The sequence below is a fragment of the Physcomitrium patens genome, chromosome 21 (genome assembly GCF_059467195.1).
Source record: "Physcomitrium patens ecotype Gransden chromosome 21, ASM5946719v1, whole genome shotgun sequence".
Taxonomy (NCBI): Eukaryota; Viridiplantae; Streptophyta; class Bryopsida; order Funariales; family Funariaceae; genus Physcomitrium; species Physcomitrium patens.
Window position 1 is genome coordinate 3,320,457 of NC_143430.1, and position 17,810 is coordinate 3,338,266.

The 17,810-nt window shown below is 34.4% G+C and overlaps 1 protein-coding gene across 21 annotated transcripts; it reads right to left on the reverse strand.

Moving 5' to 3' along the window:
- Positions 1-5,560: 5,560 nt before the first annotated feature.
- LOC112274586 (uncharacterized) lies at positions 5,561-17,462 on the reverse strand. Of its 21 annotated transcripts, none has more exons than XM_090245525.1 (25): positions 17,182-17,462; positions 16,014-16,166; positions 14,870-15,189; positions 14,528-14,649; positions 14,129-14,223; positions 13,562-13,687; positions 12,880-13,135; positions 12,471-12,552; positions 12,156-12,304; positions 11,806-11,873; positions 11,471-11,632; positions 11,255-11,326; positions 10,957-11,061; positions 10,342-10,431; positions 9,908-9,983; positions 9,390-9,486; positions 9,072-9,138; positions 8,599-8,778; positions 8,300-8,422; positions 7,937-8,020; positions 7,536-7,720; positions 6,842-6,980; positions 6,517-6,576; positions 6,224-6,334; positions 5,561-6,054 (listed from the first exon to the last, which is right to left on the reverse strand). In XM_090245525.1, exons 3-25 carry the CDS (start codon positions 15,178-15,180, stop codon positions 5,941-5,943), a joined length of 2,874 nt encoding a protein of 957 aa, XP_090101651.1. In that variant the 5' UTR covers positions 15,181-15,189; positions 16,014-16,166; positions 17,182-17,462; the 3' UTR covers positions 5,561-5,940. The 21 variants fall into 21 exon arrangements, with proteins under 21 accessions (XP_090101651.1, XP_090101653.1, XP_090101644.1 ...); XM_090245527.1 differs by having other exon boundaries at positions 16,117-16,166; positions 17,182-17,452; XM_090245518.1 differs by having other exon boundaries at positions 10,951-11,061; positions 16,117-16,166; positions 17,182-17,355.
- Between the last annotated feature and the right edge of the window lie 348 nt (positions 17,463-17,810).

Consider the following 17,810-nt stretch of genomic DNA (forward strand, 5'->3'; position numbering starts at 1 on the left):
TGAGTAACTTTCTAGTTCTTTTCAATGACACAAGAATATATTGAGAATTTTTTTCTTCAAGATTCATGTCCTCGATACCAACATATGCTTATATATATATTTTTTTTAATCTATCTTTTTTGCTTTATTTATGGCCATAAAAAGTAAGTAGAATCCATTTTTATAAAAAAAAAAATTAATACTATAAGATTTTACTATCTACATATCATCTATTTATATTCTTTTTACTATATCTTTTTAATTAGGTCCTTCTATCATAAAATAATTTCTTTCTTCTTTCACTTAATGGCCATCTTAATATACAACAATGTAGTGAATTCTTCTAACAAGTTTCTAAATAAAGATTCTAAAATAATAACTTTATCATGTTAAATGATTAGAGGCTAAAACCAAAAGCTTATAAAATCTTTAAAATAAACTTCTAGTTTATACAATTATAAATATTTTTAAATATTATATCCTCTTAAATAAATTTCATTAAAAAGAATTTTTGTTCATATAAATTTAATATATATATATATATATATATATCAAAAAAATTATGAAAGATTTTTTTAAATTATTTATAATTTTTTATAATATTAATTAAATATTTTTTAAATGACATTAATAAGAATCTTATTTCTAGGAAGTAATAGAATAATTAAATAATAGCTAAAAATAATAATAATAATTTATTTTTATTTTTTATTTTTTATTTTTTTCATATTTTAAAAGAGATTGATTAGAATCCTTTGTCCTATAAAAATGCTAATATTGCTTAAAAATCGCCTAAAAAGTTGTATAATGTTTTTTTTGTTGTTTTTATATGATTTTTTAAAATTATAATTCCAAATATTTCTAAATTCAGTAATTTATTTTTTGCTGAAATGTTTCTAACAAGATTCAATATATCAATCAAGGAAATTACTTGCACAAAGTTTTTGACTTTTTCTCTTAACATTCTGAGATGGATATTTATTATGGAAATAAGTGATCTTTGCTAAATTTAAATTATTTTGATTTACTATACAAATTAGAGTAGAATTGTAGTCTTATTTGTACAATTACCCTAGTCTTATATTTTACTTTTTAATTTTAATTTTTTAAGCTATGGATTCTAATTTTAGATTAAATTTCAATAATATTAAATATTTTTTTAAATATCAATTTCTAATTGATATCTATATAATCCTAGATCATGTCTATAAAATTATTTTAAAGGATTATTGAATTTTTTTTTAAAACTTCTTGATAGAATTTTTAAACTTTTTTTTACAACTGAAACTTTTAAAAAATTAGAAGATGATTAAATACATATTTAATCTGATCTTATTTTATAAGCATGTTTATCTTATTTTTATTATTGATTTCTTATCTTTTAATGGTATCTACAAAATTAAATGATTCTTATAATTTATATAATAAAGTACAAGGTACCAATTTTATTCTACATTATTTGAATTATAAATTTCATCTTTTTTTTTAAGAATTAAGGATTAAGTTTATAATTTTATGGAAATCTTTTAAAGAAGAATTTTTATATAAAGTAGTTTACCAGGTGATGGTTTGATAAAAAAGATTCTTCTTTGATTTTTTATTCTAAATTCTTAAAGTTATAAATTATATGATGAGAGACATAAAATCCATTGAAAAGTTTTCAAAATTCATGTATAATTTATTTATTTTATAATAAAAATATGTTACTTTGATATAAGCACAATGGTCTTCCAAATCCAAGTGCCATTTTATATCTTTCCAAATGATTTGTTTTATGATAGAAATAGTTGTGCTATAGCATAATTTATCTTCAATATTTTTAATTAAATTCTAGTAAACATCGAATATTCAATTGAATGTTTTTAGTACAAAAGAATACAAGTCCTACCATAGTTAAATTATTTTTCATTATATTTTTTTTTGCATAAGAATTTTTAATTTAATTTATAAAATAATTCAAATACATCTATTTTTTTATGCAATAAAGATTAAATAGAAGATAAGAGTTGTTTAATAAAAAAACTAATAAGTATATAAATTTCTCTTCTTCTTGTTCTGATAAAATAATTATATTTATAAGTTTTTTTTAAAATATAAAAATTTCTTCTCTCTAAAAATAATAACTTAGGTTGTTTGCATTAATGCTAATCAATTTTTACTCTCATACAAGTAGAATATTTTATGATGTTTACTGAAGATAAAAAAGTTGAATTCTTAAATTGAATAACCTTCAAAGGATTCTGAAGCCTTGTTAAATTATATAAGTAATGCATAATTTATTTATTTTTCAAAAGAGAATTGGTAATTATATCTAATAGGTCCCATCATAAAAAAAAAAAAAAAAAAAAAAAAAAAGGTATAATTTTTTATGTTTTATATGTAATAAAAAATCTTGTGTAATGAGAAATCTAAAAATGTTTTTAGCCTTTCACTTTCTAGTTTTATTTTAATATAAAAAGATGATTTTTACAAGATGTTTTAAAAAAAAAAAATCATGTTTTTTTTTTGTTTTTTTTTTTCTTTTTAATTTCATTTTTTTATTTCCTACATCAAAATTAGAATATGTCATAAATAGAAAATTGGTACTTGCCTATACTACTAATGTTGAATTTTAGCCTTGTGGTATAAGTGGAATGGCTTGCCTAAAATGTAACTCTTATTAAGGTATTTTTGTTTGATAAAAGATTTTTTGTATTCTTTGTGACATATTTGGATTGATTAGATTAATAAATATGGCAAATAATGCTAGTGGTTCCTTTTTTGTATTGACACACTATTTTGACTCTAGTTCATCTATATTATAAATATTGATGTTAGAATTTAGATTAAAATCTAGATTTTTTATAATAGACATATAATATAAATCATCTTGATGTACAAAAAGATTTGTGGGATCTATTCTTATAAAGCAAGTAGGAACAAACTACATTTAATTGTTGGTAGAATGTCTAAATCTTCTACTATAAAGTAGATGATTGCAACAAATAGCAAATAAAGATGGAGACAAGGTGGGGCATATTAGGTGGTTCTTCTATTTTTATACTTACGAATCTTATTTTTTGTAATTTTTATATATTTTTATTTCCTTTATATACAATTTGAGTTTCTTATGATATCAAAAAGACTCCTGAAGTGCTTTACAAGTAGCAATATAATTAAAACAAAGTTGTACAAAGTAATAAGAATTTTTATTTATTTGTTGTTAATGTACATATCTTGTATCTTCTTTAAGCCTTGAAATGAGGTTTTTGGATGTTATTTGATCTTATAAGGTATCTATAATTATTGATATTTGTATGTTGATTGCTTGTAGTTGTTGGAGATGCTAAGGTTTTTGTTGGATTGATGAAAGAATTATGTAGTTAATCCATTGTAAATACTCCAACTTGTTTCTTTTTAGTACTAAATTCTAACAAAGTGTGGTTTATTTATTTTTCTAAAGTAATATAAGATAGGATTTTGAAAAACATTTGGCACTTTTAATAGATATTTTAATCTTATAACACTTAAAAATACAATATAGTAGACCCTATTATTTCCAAAGAATTAGTATATTTATATTTATATATTTATATTTATATTTATATATTTATATATATGGAATTTGTTAAATTTATTTTTAATATTCCTCTTCACACTTATTGTTTAGAAGTGTTTAAGAATGCTTTATGTTGTTGTGCATTGTAGCCCTCACAAAGAAATTGCACTTTTAGTTTACTTAATTACAAATAGAAAAGTTAATAAAAATAATAGTTTTGAATCTCTCTACTTTTTTTTCTATCCAATGTAAAGGTGTTTATAATGATCCAATTTCACCAATTGAAAATGTTTTATTAATTCCACTTCAAAAATAGTTATATGTTGCTACAACAATTGCATTACCTTTGATATAGTGCATTTTTTTCTTATTTAAAATATTTGTTATTTGTTGAGATGTCATATCAAAAAAAATATCTATTACAAACAACAATAAAACCATCATCAAAATTATTATATAAGGTATTTTCTTCTTTAATCTAATTTCTTATTGTTTACGTAGTTTGAAGATGTTGAAGTCTTGAAGATTTCAACCTTACTAAGAGTTAAATTACTTAAATTTTATAGATGGTGTTTAAGAAATATGTACACTTAATAGGCACATAGTGATAGTCATTCTAAAATAGAGCTATCAATTTCTTGTAATATCAACAATGATGTAAAAACAAGGATTTTTATTTATCCTATTGTTGTTATCTTCTTCTAATAGTACACAATGTTCTTTTATTATAAAGTTGTTGAATGTCTTTAATTTTTCAAGCATATTTTAGAACCTAATCTAAGTAGAAATTATATTTTATGTTTGAGATAGGGTGAAGGTAAATAAATTGAAATCTATGATCTATTCTTGCATTGAACATACTTCACTTATATAGATTTATAAGTTGTAGTTTTTTTACTAATCCTACTAAAGTAATTTGCTTAAGAAGTTCTTTTAAAAATACAATTTATTTAGGGACTATAGTATATTTTCTATTGCAATTTTTAAAAACTAATATTCTATAGCAAAGTTTGAAAGCTTGCATTCTACAAATCTTAAAACTACTACAAATTGCATAAGGTATTCAATTTTTTATTTAATTTCTTTCACACCAACTTTTAAAATATAATTGAAATTAAGTAGAAACAAATCTCCTAAATTATGTGTAAAGTCTTTCAGAAGCTCATCACCAACAATTGAATTGAATGGATCTATTAAAGTTACTTTATCTATGATCATGCCTTTAATTAAACAATCTCTCCACAACTATCATCCATTAAAATTTCTATTTTTAGAATATCAACCATTGTTAAAAGTATATCTTATTGATGTATTGTCCTAGTTCTATTTGTGATTGTTAGATACTACTACAATATATTTGAACTAATGCCAAATTAAATACATTGCTAAGTATCTATTTAGATTAATCCAACAAAATCCTAATCTATGATTTAGTCAATATCTCTGATCTATTTTGAATTATGACTCCAATTGCAAAATGTAGAGCAAAGCAACATAGGATCCATTATATCCACAATACACCCCTTCAAAATAAATCTATTAATTCTAAATAAGGGTTTGAGCAAATCTAAAAATGAAAATAAATACAAATATAATAATAAATAAAACACTCAAACGTTCATGTGTTTGGCACAACCTATCTGACGAGACAGAATAATGATTACTAATTCTATTTTTTGAACACACAAATGAATAAGTAGCGAGTTTGCTGCAAATCAAATAGATGCACACTCATATTAGAAAATGCTGTGTACATGCATTACAGGGTTCCAAACCAGTACCCACATACCCAGAGTTTGTCTTAGTACATAACCGAATCACCCAATTCGGTGTTTAGCAATTTCTTGAATACCAAGAGTTGGATGTCAGAAAACATCGTATCATATGATTACAAAGTGAGTTACCTCGTATCATCTGCTTGGGCTAGGCAAGTAAAAGGCAGATATTACCAACTGAAGATTTCAAGGCATCTCATGCAATAAAGAGAAAAAGGTCTGAGAATAACGACCTTCAAAATACAGCATCAAGGTTTACAACGAGGGATGTCATAATTTTCTTGTCACGATGTGATTGGAAAACTTGCAGCTGTTGTTTTGATAATCCATTGATTTTTTCCTTCCTCGCATTACTTAGGTGGTGAACGAACACATCAAACCGCAACTTTGCCAAGGGTTGACACACCATATAAACTCCGACGTTGAATGCCAAAAAGACCATGTGCTACAACCTTCTAGGGACTCGTAACTTTGTAGCAGTTCTGCTCACGGTTCCAACGCGGTGCTTCTGAAAGAGCATCGTTTAGAATTGATACTGAACATGCAATAGCCTGGCTAGTCTGAAAACGACTGTATTCCTGCATGCTATTTCCTGAAATGCTCACTTGACAGGTAGGGTTGTGCCGTGCCCGAGAATAAACAAAAATATTACATAAAATAACTCAGAGTGGTCTTTTTGCGTGTTCCACCCTCTCCATATTGCTCATTCCATTGCTGAAGCTCCAACATGCTCCCAGCATCTGATGCTACACTGGACCTCACCTGCAAGACCGGAAGATCCAGATCAATGATGACATTAAAGGTGCTCAGTCAACAAACTACACGATTAATTGCACAAAAAGCGACCAGAGCACGGGTTTCGGAAATTGCAGTAAAAACCAATACCAATGTAAACAGAAGACGACATTCCCGTCTAAAAGATCTATCTTACCTTCTCCATAGCCTGACGCATATCGGCCATGCTCAAGGGACGGATGTAAGGCGTAACTCCAGCTTCAACTTGAGGGGGCTCAACGCCGGCTGCCTTAGCACTCTCTTTATCCTGGTCGAAATTAACATAAGCATGAACCACGATGAAATCCCATGAAGATGTGACTCTAAATATAGGTAAATTAGACTCAATATCATTTAGTGAAGCACTCGAGATTTCCTCTACTAGTATAATAGATTGAAATTAACAAATATAGCAACTTCCTCAATTGACTATGGAACTAAAGGTTTTACCTTCTTTTCCTGATCGAGCAATTCCCTTATCCGCCTGTATGCAGCAGTTGTGCATAAACTCTGTAGAGTAAAAATAACTATTAGCACATAATATGACAGAGTACTAATCAAATACACCTGTTTCTCGCTAGTGGTAGAAAATTTCGCAGAGAATAGTCTCTCTCTCTCTCTCTCTCTCTCTCTCTCTCTCTCTCTCTCTCTCTCTCTCTCTCTCTCTCGCTCTCTCTCTCTCTCTCGCTCTCTCGCTCTCTCGCTCTCTCTCTCTCTCTCTCTCTCTCTCTCGCTCTCTCGCTCTCTCGCTCTCTCGCGTGGTGAAGGAAAATACCTTGAGGTCACTGCCTGAGTAACCGTCGGTAGCAGCGGCCAATTCCTCTACGTTGAAATCTGGGGCTAAATCTTCCTCTGCCAAGATGACTTTCATAATTTTGACACGTTGATCTGCATCTGGCAAATCTATCATTAACCTGCACATGAGAATAAGTTCAGATCAGATGTATAGTATCCAAGTGCAAATGTTTCGAAGCAAATACAGTTCACAAATGCCCGAGCCAAACACTAGACAATCTCCGGTAGAAGATACATCATTTCACTCATAAAGAATTGCAAAAGTAGCATTTCCCCGTTAACAAGAACAAGTGATAAGCTGTGTATTCTAAAATTAGATTTGTGTAGTGGAAATGGACACGCCAAAATGCCAAAATTAATGTTGGCACAGAAAGTTAATTAAAATTAAAAAATACAGTCGTCAACAGTGTAGCCAGAATAGTGTGCTAGTGCGTGGTCTTGTAACTTAACGAAGAAAGTTGATAGCTTATCTATTGTTTACTGTATACGATCATTCACATCATTTTGCTACCAGCACAAAACCGAAAAAGAGATAAAAGTAACAAGCTATCCAGTAATGTGTCACCGACGGAACTTCACTTCAGTACAGTGACTAAATAAGCCCCTTAGTATTGTTGTGAAGCACCATTATGGATCATTTAGTGGTGTCGCGATGAATAGTTACGAACAAATACCTGCGTGGAAATCTCCGAATTACAGCTTCATCGAGATCAAATGGTCGGTTGGTCGCTGCTAAAACCAGCACGCGCTCCCTTTCTCTAGTACGCAAACCGTCCCAGCTAGCCATAAACTCGTTCTTCAGCTTACGCATAGCCGAGTGCTCAGAATCTTTACCACGTCGTCCAAGCATACTGTCCACCTGCCCACATCATGAAGTTGAACTTAGCTATCTCAAAAGCATGGTTACTATAATGCTACGTCCACATATAAGAAGTAGAACCATGAACGTTTATGGATAACTGCCATTCGTAACATAGCTCCATTATAAAGCACTACAAAAACGTAAGATTTTATCAAACGCAACCAAACTACTCTTCAAAATGCATGCTTATTATATGATTCTACGCAACCCCACCTCATCAATAAAAATTACGCTCGGTGAAATCTTGCTTGCCAATGTAAAAACTGCTTTTACATACTTCTCAGCTTCTCCAAACCACTGCAAGTAGAATTAGAACTATCAATAGCATGCATGAATAAGCTGAGACTAAAATTCTGCAAACGTTGTTCAAGTCCAAAAATTAAAAAAAAACAAAAACAAAACAAAACAAAACAAAACAAAAAAAGAAAGAAAGACACTATCTATGAAAAAATCTGCGTTAACAAACATCTGATGTCACTTAAAACAACTAACGTTATTATATTCCTTGAGTTCAGCAGGTATTCACCAGCTTCATCATCACTGGCTAAAGAAAGAGGAAGAAGAATTGAAGATCACCTTGGAAGCAATAGTGGACATGGAAATATTTATAAAGTTAGCCCCTGCTTCTGTTGCGACTGCCTTAGCTAGCATAGTCTTGCCTGTGCCTGGTGGTCCAAACAGCAAAAGGCCTCTGCATGGCTGAGCAAACAGAAAAGAGATATGCATTCAAAACACTGTTTCATGAAAAGATCCATTCCTTGGTAGTCAACCACGATGTCAACACATATAATTAACCAGATAAATCAAGATTCGATTTCGGATGCATGCTGTTCGCATGATAGAAGGGTTTATGTATTCAGAAGTCAAAGCCTTACCTTAGTCAGCTGACCTTTGACGAAGAGCTCCGGGCGCTGCAATGGAAGCATTACCAACTCACGCAAGGTTTCTTTCACATTATCCAAGGCACCGATGTGGTCGAAGGTTACCCCAAGCTCATCAGGTGGGATAACCTCCGGCAAGAGCATCTTCTCAAACTCATTCTCAGTGACAACATCCTGATCCACACCACAACGTCAATACCACTTCTAAATAACTCGAAAGCATTTTTTTTTTTTTTTTTTTTTTTTTTTTTTCTTCCACGTACCGTACACAATACCCTCCTTGATACATATGACAAGAGACACAACTTAATCTTTTATAATAAAACACCATACAAAGACGTTTAATGAGGTTGTTGTCGAAGACTAGCCTAGCCGACCAGGCGGAATAAAAAGCGCAAGAATTGCACGGTAACTGGGAAACCCATAACAACCTGCAGCATAGATTAATTGTGTTCAAGGGGATGTACCTTTAAGCTCTTCTTCCGAGCAGGACTCCGCTGAACGGACTGCAATTCTGTTAAGCTGTGCTGCAAACTGTGACCACAATAAAACATGGACAACATCAACCATTGCACAGAGAATACATGAACAGAGCAACATGAAACGCGCATTGAGTAGAAGAAGAAATTTTGAGGAACCTAAACAAATTAGATTACAACTCATTCTTTAACAAATGAATCTAGTTAGTAACCTTTAAACACAACATACACTTCTGGGACAGTAATGTTCATCGCTAATACTCACAAAAACTAGTAACGACATACATAAGCGTGAAAAAAACACACCTTTGTGCATCTATAACAAGCTTCTTGTTGCGGAGAACCGGCTCAGCCTGATTTTGTAAATGGTGACTAACGCCCCAGCCCACAACCTTTTCCGACACTGCAGCCCCTCAAAAGCAGCAGGAACCAGTGAGCAAACTTACAGATTTTTGTTAAATCTAACAGAACATCCACACAAAAAACAAAAAAAACGAAAAACGAAAACAAAACAAAACAAAACAAAAATCAAAAATCAAAAAAATCAAAAATCAAAAATCAAAAATCAAAAACAAAAACAAAAAACATCAAACAAACAAACAAACAAACAAACCAAACCAAACCAAAAAAAAAGGAGTGAGGGATTACGAAAATACAAATAAATAGTTCAACACTCTACACAATTAAAAAAGAAAAGAAAAAAAGAAAGAATAAAAACGACAAAAGAAGACAAACAGCCACACAAACGGGAATCCCAACAACATTAAATTACTTAACAGTTCACCCAATTAAAATAAACCAATACTAAGCATCAGCTCACACACTTTCTTTTGTGAGAAGGTAAGTTCGTATATCAATGCTTGCAAGATCATCACACTCTACGCCTGAAGCTCCCATAACCTGTTCCATAAAGATAGACATCCATTAGAGCAGGTACTTTGCTTAAAAAGTCGCCACATTCCATGTGAGAGAAAACTAAATACAGCATAACAGAAGACCTTTCAGTGCCAGCACTATCTCCGATACACTGCAGCAATTGAAAAAACACAAATGAAACTTCTAGGCCTTTAGAATGTGCGAAAGTACGTAGAAACGCATGCTAAAACAAGTCTGGTCAAGGAAATGCACAACGATTATAGTTCATATGGACCAACTCCAGCGGCCAGTAGCAAGTGCAATTTCGTCAACAGTTCTAGTATTCAAATCTCAATTCAGATGTGAGACTATCGAACCAGCAAGTCATAAGCACTGTACATACCATGCGAAGTTGCTGTCTGTTCGCCTCTGCTTTCAACTCCTCAGCATCAAGCTCTAATTGCCTGCTCCAATCAGCCAACAAAGCTTCTTCCTGCACATAACACGACAAGAAACTCAGACATCATACCCATAATCTGCAAGAAATACTAGGTCTCAACAATACTGGCGATGAAAAGAGTATAATAGTCGCACATAAACAGCTCCAAAGTCATCATGTCATTTATCCAATACTGATATGGACAAAAGTAAACAGCAAAAAAGTCAACCTCTCAACTTGAGATGTTTTGACAACCACTTCAATCGTAACATATCTGCACCAATCAAGGGCATTGGTTTGACCACACTACTTGCTAATTATCGTCACAAGCTGAAGGTGGCACCGTGTAGTTTGGAGGAAGCTAACACCCCTGATCACTGTAGACAATACTTATGTCGTAGCTGCGTATTTGCAGAAGAACAAAACCATTGTGCCACCAATCGCTAATCAATATCCAAACTCGGGACTCCAGAAACATATCAGAAGTATCAGTGCCTGACCCTGAATTTGCATGATACACTTCAAAATAGGAACAGGTGAAACGTGTAATCAGAAAGAGATTCAGAACCTCACACTTACTTGAGGTTGCTGGAGGTGAATCTTGGTGGGAAATAGTTTGAAAAGCATTTTCGAAGCCTTCGAACCGTCCCCTTTATAGTCCTCCATGCGGGACGCTAAATGATCCTGCGATAAAACGTACTGATGGGTCAATACATAACCAGTCTAGTGGAACAATCAAATAACCAAAAAAACCCTTTAGAAGATGCTGTTTTTGAAATCTTTAAATTAGGTTATTATTGTTAATTATAAAATTATAAATCTATTTTAAAACTAATATTATTATAAGTGATAAGTTTTAAATTACAACAAAACTTACCAAAAAGGAAAGATCCAAGAGGGCAGTGACGTTATTCCCAACTTTTGTAGAAGTTGAAGAACTCGCACTACCCTGCACAACCTCCTACTACCATTAATACGATTGCATCCAAAATGATACATGTGAAGAGCATTAAAAAAATTCTCGAATACATCATCAGAGCAAGTTACAAATATGAATATCTCAAGAAGGTGGATAAAGTAACATTTTGCACACCTTTTCTTTCTGCTGATCACTTGTATGTGACCCAATGACCACCAACCGTAAATCTTTCAAAGTCTCAAGTTTCATGTAACGCTCGAAATTTCCCAAAATAGACTTCTCAACATTCCGGATAAATAGAATCAAAGGATCCTTTTGAGCTTCCGTCTTCAGAATCTGTAACAATTTCAATTTCAATTTCAATTTCGTTAAAATCTTCAACTTTAAAGTCACAAATTTGCAAGAGTGTCGAATTCTGTGCTCATTATCTACTTCTGGAATGAAGAAACGGAAAAGGATTGACAAAAAATAAGGTACAATTGATGTTTTTTTGTCTCAAGGGCACTGACATCAAAAAGCGACTCCAATATCAATTTGTCTATGTCTTCTCCAGGAGGCTCCAACCGAAGCTCTGACACTGCATGAGAAACACGTTGGCAGCTATCAAGAAGGCACATACTGAAATTTCTGATGACAGCATTGAAATGCTGCCTCCTGCACTCATGATCCTAGCTATATTACAAATCTTCACAAATTTAACCAGAGAAATTTTCAACAACCAATCAAAGACAACCCAACTTTGCTACATGAAACAGTAGTAAAGTTTCAAAGCAAACATGCACCTCCTTCTGCATCCTAAACAAAATGGCAGACTTTGCTTAACATATGGAACTCAAGGGATGAATCAAATTGTACCCACCATTGCAGAAATACCCATGGCCATCTTCACATAGATCAACCAGATTATTACCACCGTACACAGGCTTTTCAAAACGTACCCCAACTTTATTGGGATTATCTTCCAACACCATGAGGACCCGGCCTTTCGATCCAATCGATGGTCCTCTTCTGCAGTTTCAAATAAGTATCACTATTAGCACAATTTACACATTCGTGATTATTATTGCCTCTACAAATATAAACTATTTATTAGCATGACACCACACAGGTCTCTTCGCGTTCATTAACCAGAAGGTAAACCCTACAGTCTTTGAATTGAAAGCTTAGGACTTACCCAGAGGTGGGAGAATGGCTAATCAGCGCAAGTCCCCCAGCCAAACCTGAACTGGAAACTCCAATATACTTGACTCGATCACCTAAATTCATGCCACACCTTGTCAATATCCCCGCTTTCGTATACCATGGTCAAAGTGAAGAAACAAGAGGATAATATATATCAATAACGTTGATCAAATGTGGTCGCTACATTGGAAATTTATGAATGAAATGAAATAAAAAGTAAAAACAAGAATAAAGAGAAATAAGAGTGGCACCGAGAGCAAAACCAAAGCACACCGAAAAGCTTTTTATATAAGACTCTAAATGAAAAGAAAAATGAGAACCGTGTACTGATGTAACAACCAACCAGTCAAAATACTCCTCACTGACATTTAATATCAACTGACCGCACTTATTACACTCACCCTTCTTTAAAGACCGACGTGACTCAACAGAAGTAGCAGAAGCAGCGGCAGCTGCTGCTACAGCATTCGCTAGAGTCTTTGCATCCACATTCGGGTCTCCTTTAGTTTTCGTACGCAACGGAGCCAACGGTCCCAAACTACTTCCCTCAGGTCCTGAGTCTTTAGTAGGACCCGTGGACGATGTTGTCCTTAAAATTTTGCAAGAGGTTTCTGATGACCTCGTCTCTTGTATCGCGGGTCGGGTATGTACCCCAGTCTATACAAAATATAACAGAGATATCACGTTGAGCACTTAGGGCTTAGACTCTGCCTCTTGACAACCGTGTCGAGGGAATACTGTTCAGTCTGCAATGATCCAGTCGAAGTAATACATATTCCTCCTATACTAGACCATTAAGACGTCAAGACGAACACAAACAAGCTCAAGCTCAAAAGACTTTAGCTTGTTCTCTGGAAACAAAGCATATTATGGCAACACATGGTTTGTAAAGAAGTGATGATTTTTTAAGGTTATCATATACAAAACCTTGACGGGCATATAAAGAATTACTGTTCTATAATATCAAAGTTACCAGTGGCATATATGAGTTTGACCACTAAGAAAACTTAAAATTGGGATGCTGTACACAATCTAGAAGTGAAACAGGGAATAAGAACTCCAAAATATTCAAGGATCACATACCGTCTCTTTGATATCACCATTTAAACCGTCCAATAGTTGGATCGTAGGGGCATCTGCAGAATGCTGGTTTGCAACTGACGAATCCTCAGCTACCCTCTCCATAACAGCAGGGACTGCTTGACTTGCCTACAATCATCAAAGCCTGTGTTAATCTGATGCTCAAAAATAGAAGACATTAGCTGCATTTTTTAAGTCTTCAATGTTCAGTTCATTCAGAGAAAAACATTCAATGAGCACGTGAAGTCAACTCAGAAGTCCGATAATAATTCCAAAAATTAAAGAAAATCGAGGTCTCAGGAAACAAGTGAGTCCTTCAATTCTAAATGCCAATAATTCATTTAACGCTTTTTATAAGAAAAGCCCGTCAATTCTCTGTTGCATAGGCCCGGCCCTTCTTTAGTTGAAATATGAAAACCAAATCTACGAGATAATATGCACTTCTGATGCCCAAATATGTTTGTTCTTCGGGTACTATTCACTAATGCAATAAGTTCCATCAATTCTGATGAATAGGGTGAAGAATGTAAAATGCTGTGTTAATAAAAGGACAGAGGAAGAAGACTGCACCTCCAAGAAGACACGTGTGCTGTCAAATACGAGAATGTTGACTTGTAGATGTTGAGCTAATCCCTTCACCAACTTTTCTTGGTAAATCTCAGAACCTGTAATTATGAAAAATTAGTATAAACATTCTCTTTTCTGTGACTAGAAAAAAGGTCAACACCAAAACTCACTGATAGTATGTCTAATGCAGAATAAAGTTAAGCTTATGGGACGTCTAAACCATAAAAATGAGTGTTCCAGTTACGCCAAAACTAAGACTGGTCTCATTACCATGAATATATATCAAATTTCTACAATACTCCAAATGCTTAGAAAGATTCAACGTGTGATATTGTGCTATAGTGAATAACATTGTTAAGCTATTTCGACAAGTAGCGAATCAAACATCAATAAAAATCTTACCAAGGGGGCCAGTCAACAAGATGCGTGGGCTGACACTCCCTAATTCATTTGTGTATTTAGAGAATTCTGGCTTCTTCAGAAAGACATACATGGAATCCAGTAATACAGTTTTCGTGCTCTCACTGCATTTTTCAAGCAAGTTAACTTATTCAGCAACAATAGACGCTCGAGGCAAATGCGAAGTCACGCTACCCCAGCTAACATCTGCAAGCTGGTCCTGCTAATGGTACAAAACAGTTCAGAAGAAATAAAAAGCCAGAGAATTTTAAAACCTGAGCATAATGCCAGAATGCTATGGGAAATAGACAGCCAATATCAAGCAAAAAGAGAATTTTTACTTACTTTAGGAAGTACGGAAATTCATCAAGGGAAATATTGATGTCCTTCCACTCCAACAAGCATCGTCGTACTGCATCCCTGTAAGCCTGATTTTCCTTAGGTTTAGCGGACGACCTCTTGGTTTTATCAGACTTATACCGATAACGATGATCCCTGGATTCCTTCTTTCTTTTGGACTTAAAAGCAGTAAAAGCCGCACCAAATGCATAAGGAAACGCACTGACTGTCACTGCTGCCGCTGTTCCAGCTGCTACACCAGCAGATATGGCCAGTGCCATCCATACAGCACGGTCATAGTTACTACTTCCCTCCATGCTTCAGTCCTGCAGTCATTAATCACTGAACATAAATACTATAGGTGATTACCGAGAACAGAGAATAAAATAAGTGCAACAAATATTACTTGAAAGTAAATCACTATTCTGCAAAATCGTGGAAAACGAAAATACCGTGTAATTATTTCAATGCATAGAAATAGAAGTAGCAAAAGGCTGACACGTTTCAACGTTCGCAGCTAGAACGTAAGGATATGGAAGTCATGCGTTGCATACAACTAATCTTATAAAACAGCACGTAGCCTCTCAGGACAAAGCACCAGACTTTTGCTACCTCAAAGGTATGCAAATCAACCCATTTGATTTTAAAACAGTTCTACTTTTAATTATAAAAATTAAAAAATATTAAAAAAAAAACTACAATAACAACAACAACAACAACTATCCTTCAACAGCAACGCATTCATTCATCAAATACTCGAACGGAAACAGGTCTTATTGAGAATATGAAGTAAACCTAACAAAACATCAAAACTCCCGCTACAAGCTCCTCTCATTGATTACTGAATGTGCGCTTTCATTAAAGCCACTAAACGTGGCTGAATAGAACCGTTCAAGAGCTTCTCTTTTACATCCCAGAAAATAGCAAATACTTCCAGTAATTCGGCAGCATAAATGTGCGGGGAATAACAACACAGCACCTACATTTGTGAATCCCAGACAGATTACTTTTAAAACACACGGCACCGGTCTAAGTACTAGACATAAACAAGGAAGGTGAAAAGGGTCGACTTGTGCTTCGATCGCCACAGTTCACCCAAAGAAAACAAGACTAAGCCATTGAAGAGTTGTAAGTGGAACTTTTTTCACACCTCACATGTCATAAATAGGTTAATTCGCAAATCTCGATGTTGAGCCCAAATTTAAACGGTGGGAGTTTGTAACCAGCTTGTGAAGTTGTAATTGGGACTATACCTGACAACTTCTTCGAGTAGGTTCTTCCATTTACGATCCTACTTCAGTCTCTGCACACCATTATCTTCAGGTCAGATATGGACAATCAAGCTTCGCGTGTTGATTCAAATTCCACGATTCCCCGAAATCAAACCAGGTGACCATCTAGGCTTCTACGGGATGTTACACGAAGTAAGAGTTTCCAGCGTTTCCACCAACATCTACGAACTTTCAAGGGCCTTTACAGGATCTCAGGAAGAAACATACGATTCCTACTATAACCCTTATACTAGCTAAGTACTTTGCCCTAAAATTGAACGGAATGAAGAATAACCAAATCTCAGCCTTCAAATGTCTACCTCGCCGATGTTGTTCTCAAATGTCCAACCTTAATTAACTAGCAAATAAGAGTACTGTTAAAACTCCAGACTGTAAAACATGCGGAGGTTTCTTGAATAGCCAATCAATATCACAACAACAACCTCCAGTGGACTTAAAATGAATCGTATCCAACAATCGGTATTAGATGCCTTCGACCTTAAATGTCGATTTTACGACACGGAGCTCAATTATGAAACTGCTCCAGACTTCTACACAGTAGAAAACCTCCAATAACTATATGTAACGATGTCATTCCTAACTTCTACAAGAGTGACGACACCGCCAGAGCTAGTGTGCACAATAATAAAGTGTCAATAGGCACATGTCACGACAAAAGCAAGTGCGATCGTGACAAAACCCTAGCACTGACAAATTATTACATCCACCATCACCTGATGCTCTACGACAGGCGAAGGTCGACGCTGAATCACCAACCCTACCAATTCAATTCTGGCCAACACTGCATCAAATTGCCGGCATACTAATCCACCGTTCCTTCTAAGAGATCAAACTCTCAAACCAACGACTCTCTCTCAGAGAAGCAAATCAGACCATTGAGAAAAAACGAAGAAAGAAAATGAAAATGAAAATGAAAATAAAATGTAAAAACATAACTTGATACAACGCACTACAGACATCGCCCGGGGACAACCTCACTTCGTCGAAACGTTTTAATTCCCCTTGGCTTCATGAACAGAATCATACCGACAGAGTAAGCCCTTCTATCGTGCTACACGCGCGATTCGCCCAATCACTCCCCCCGCTCGAAGTAAAAAGTTCACTACAGCCAAATCATCGCAGGCTGGAACCAAAAATGTGCTCTCTCTCTCTCTCTCTCTCTCTCACACACACTATTAGGTGCATGACCGAACTGAACTGGCAAGGCTGCTTTCATGAGAGGCGGTCGAGACCCAGACACATCCATGAACTGGCCCCGAACCGAGCCTTCCGAGGCCGCCCTCCCATCGCCGTCGGCGACGACGAATATGGTTTGGACGTGTCTGTGCTACTGTTTTAAGCTTCGTGCTAAACGATGCTTGTCTGGTGTGGCTTCGTCGAGCCTGGACGAAGACTACGACGACGACGACGACGACGACGAGGATTACGAAGATACGACGGACATGTGACGGATGTATGACGGAGGTGCGACGGCGACGAAGTCCGGATGTGCTTACAGCTGGATCATCCATCCATTTATACATATATACATGTTTTCATTCATATGTACGTTCATCATTTGTATATTCATCCATCTCACTAGGGCCTGGTTTCATTCGTCGTCTATGCTGTCAATACAGATGCTGATTAATACAAACTGTCAGCCAAAGATAGGA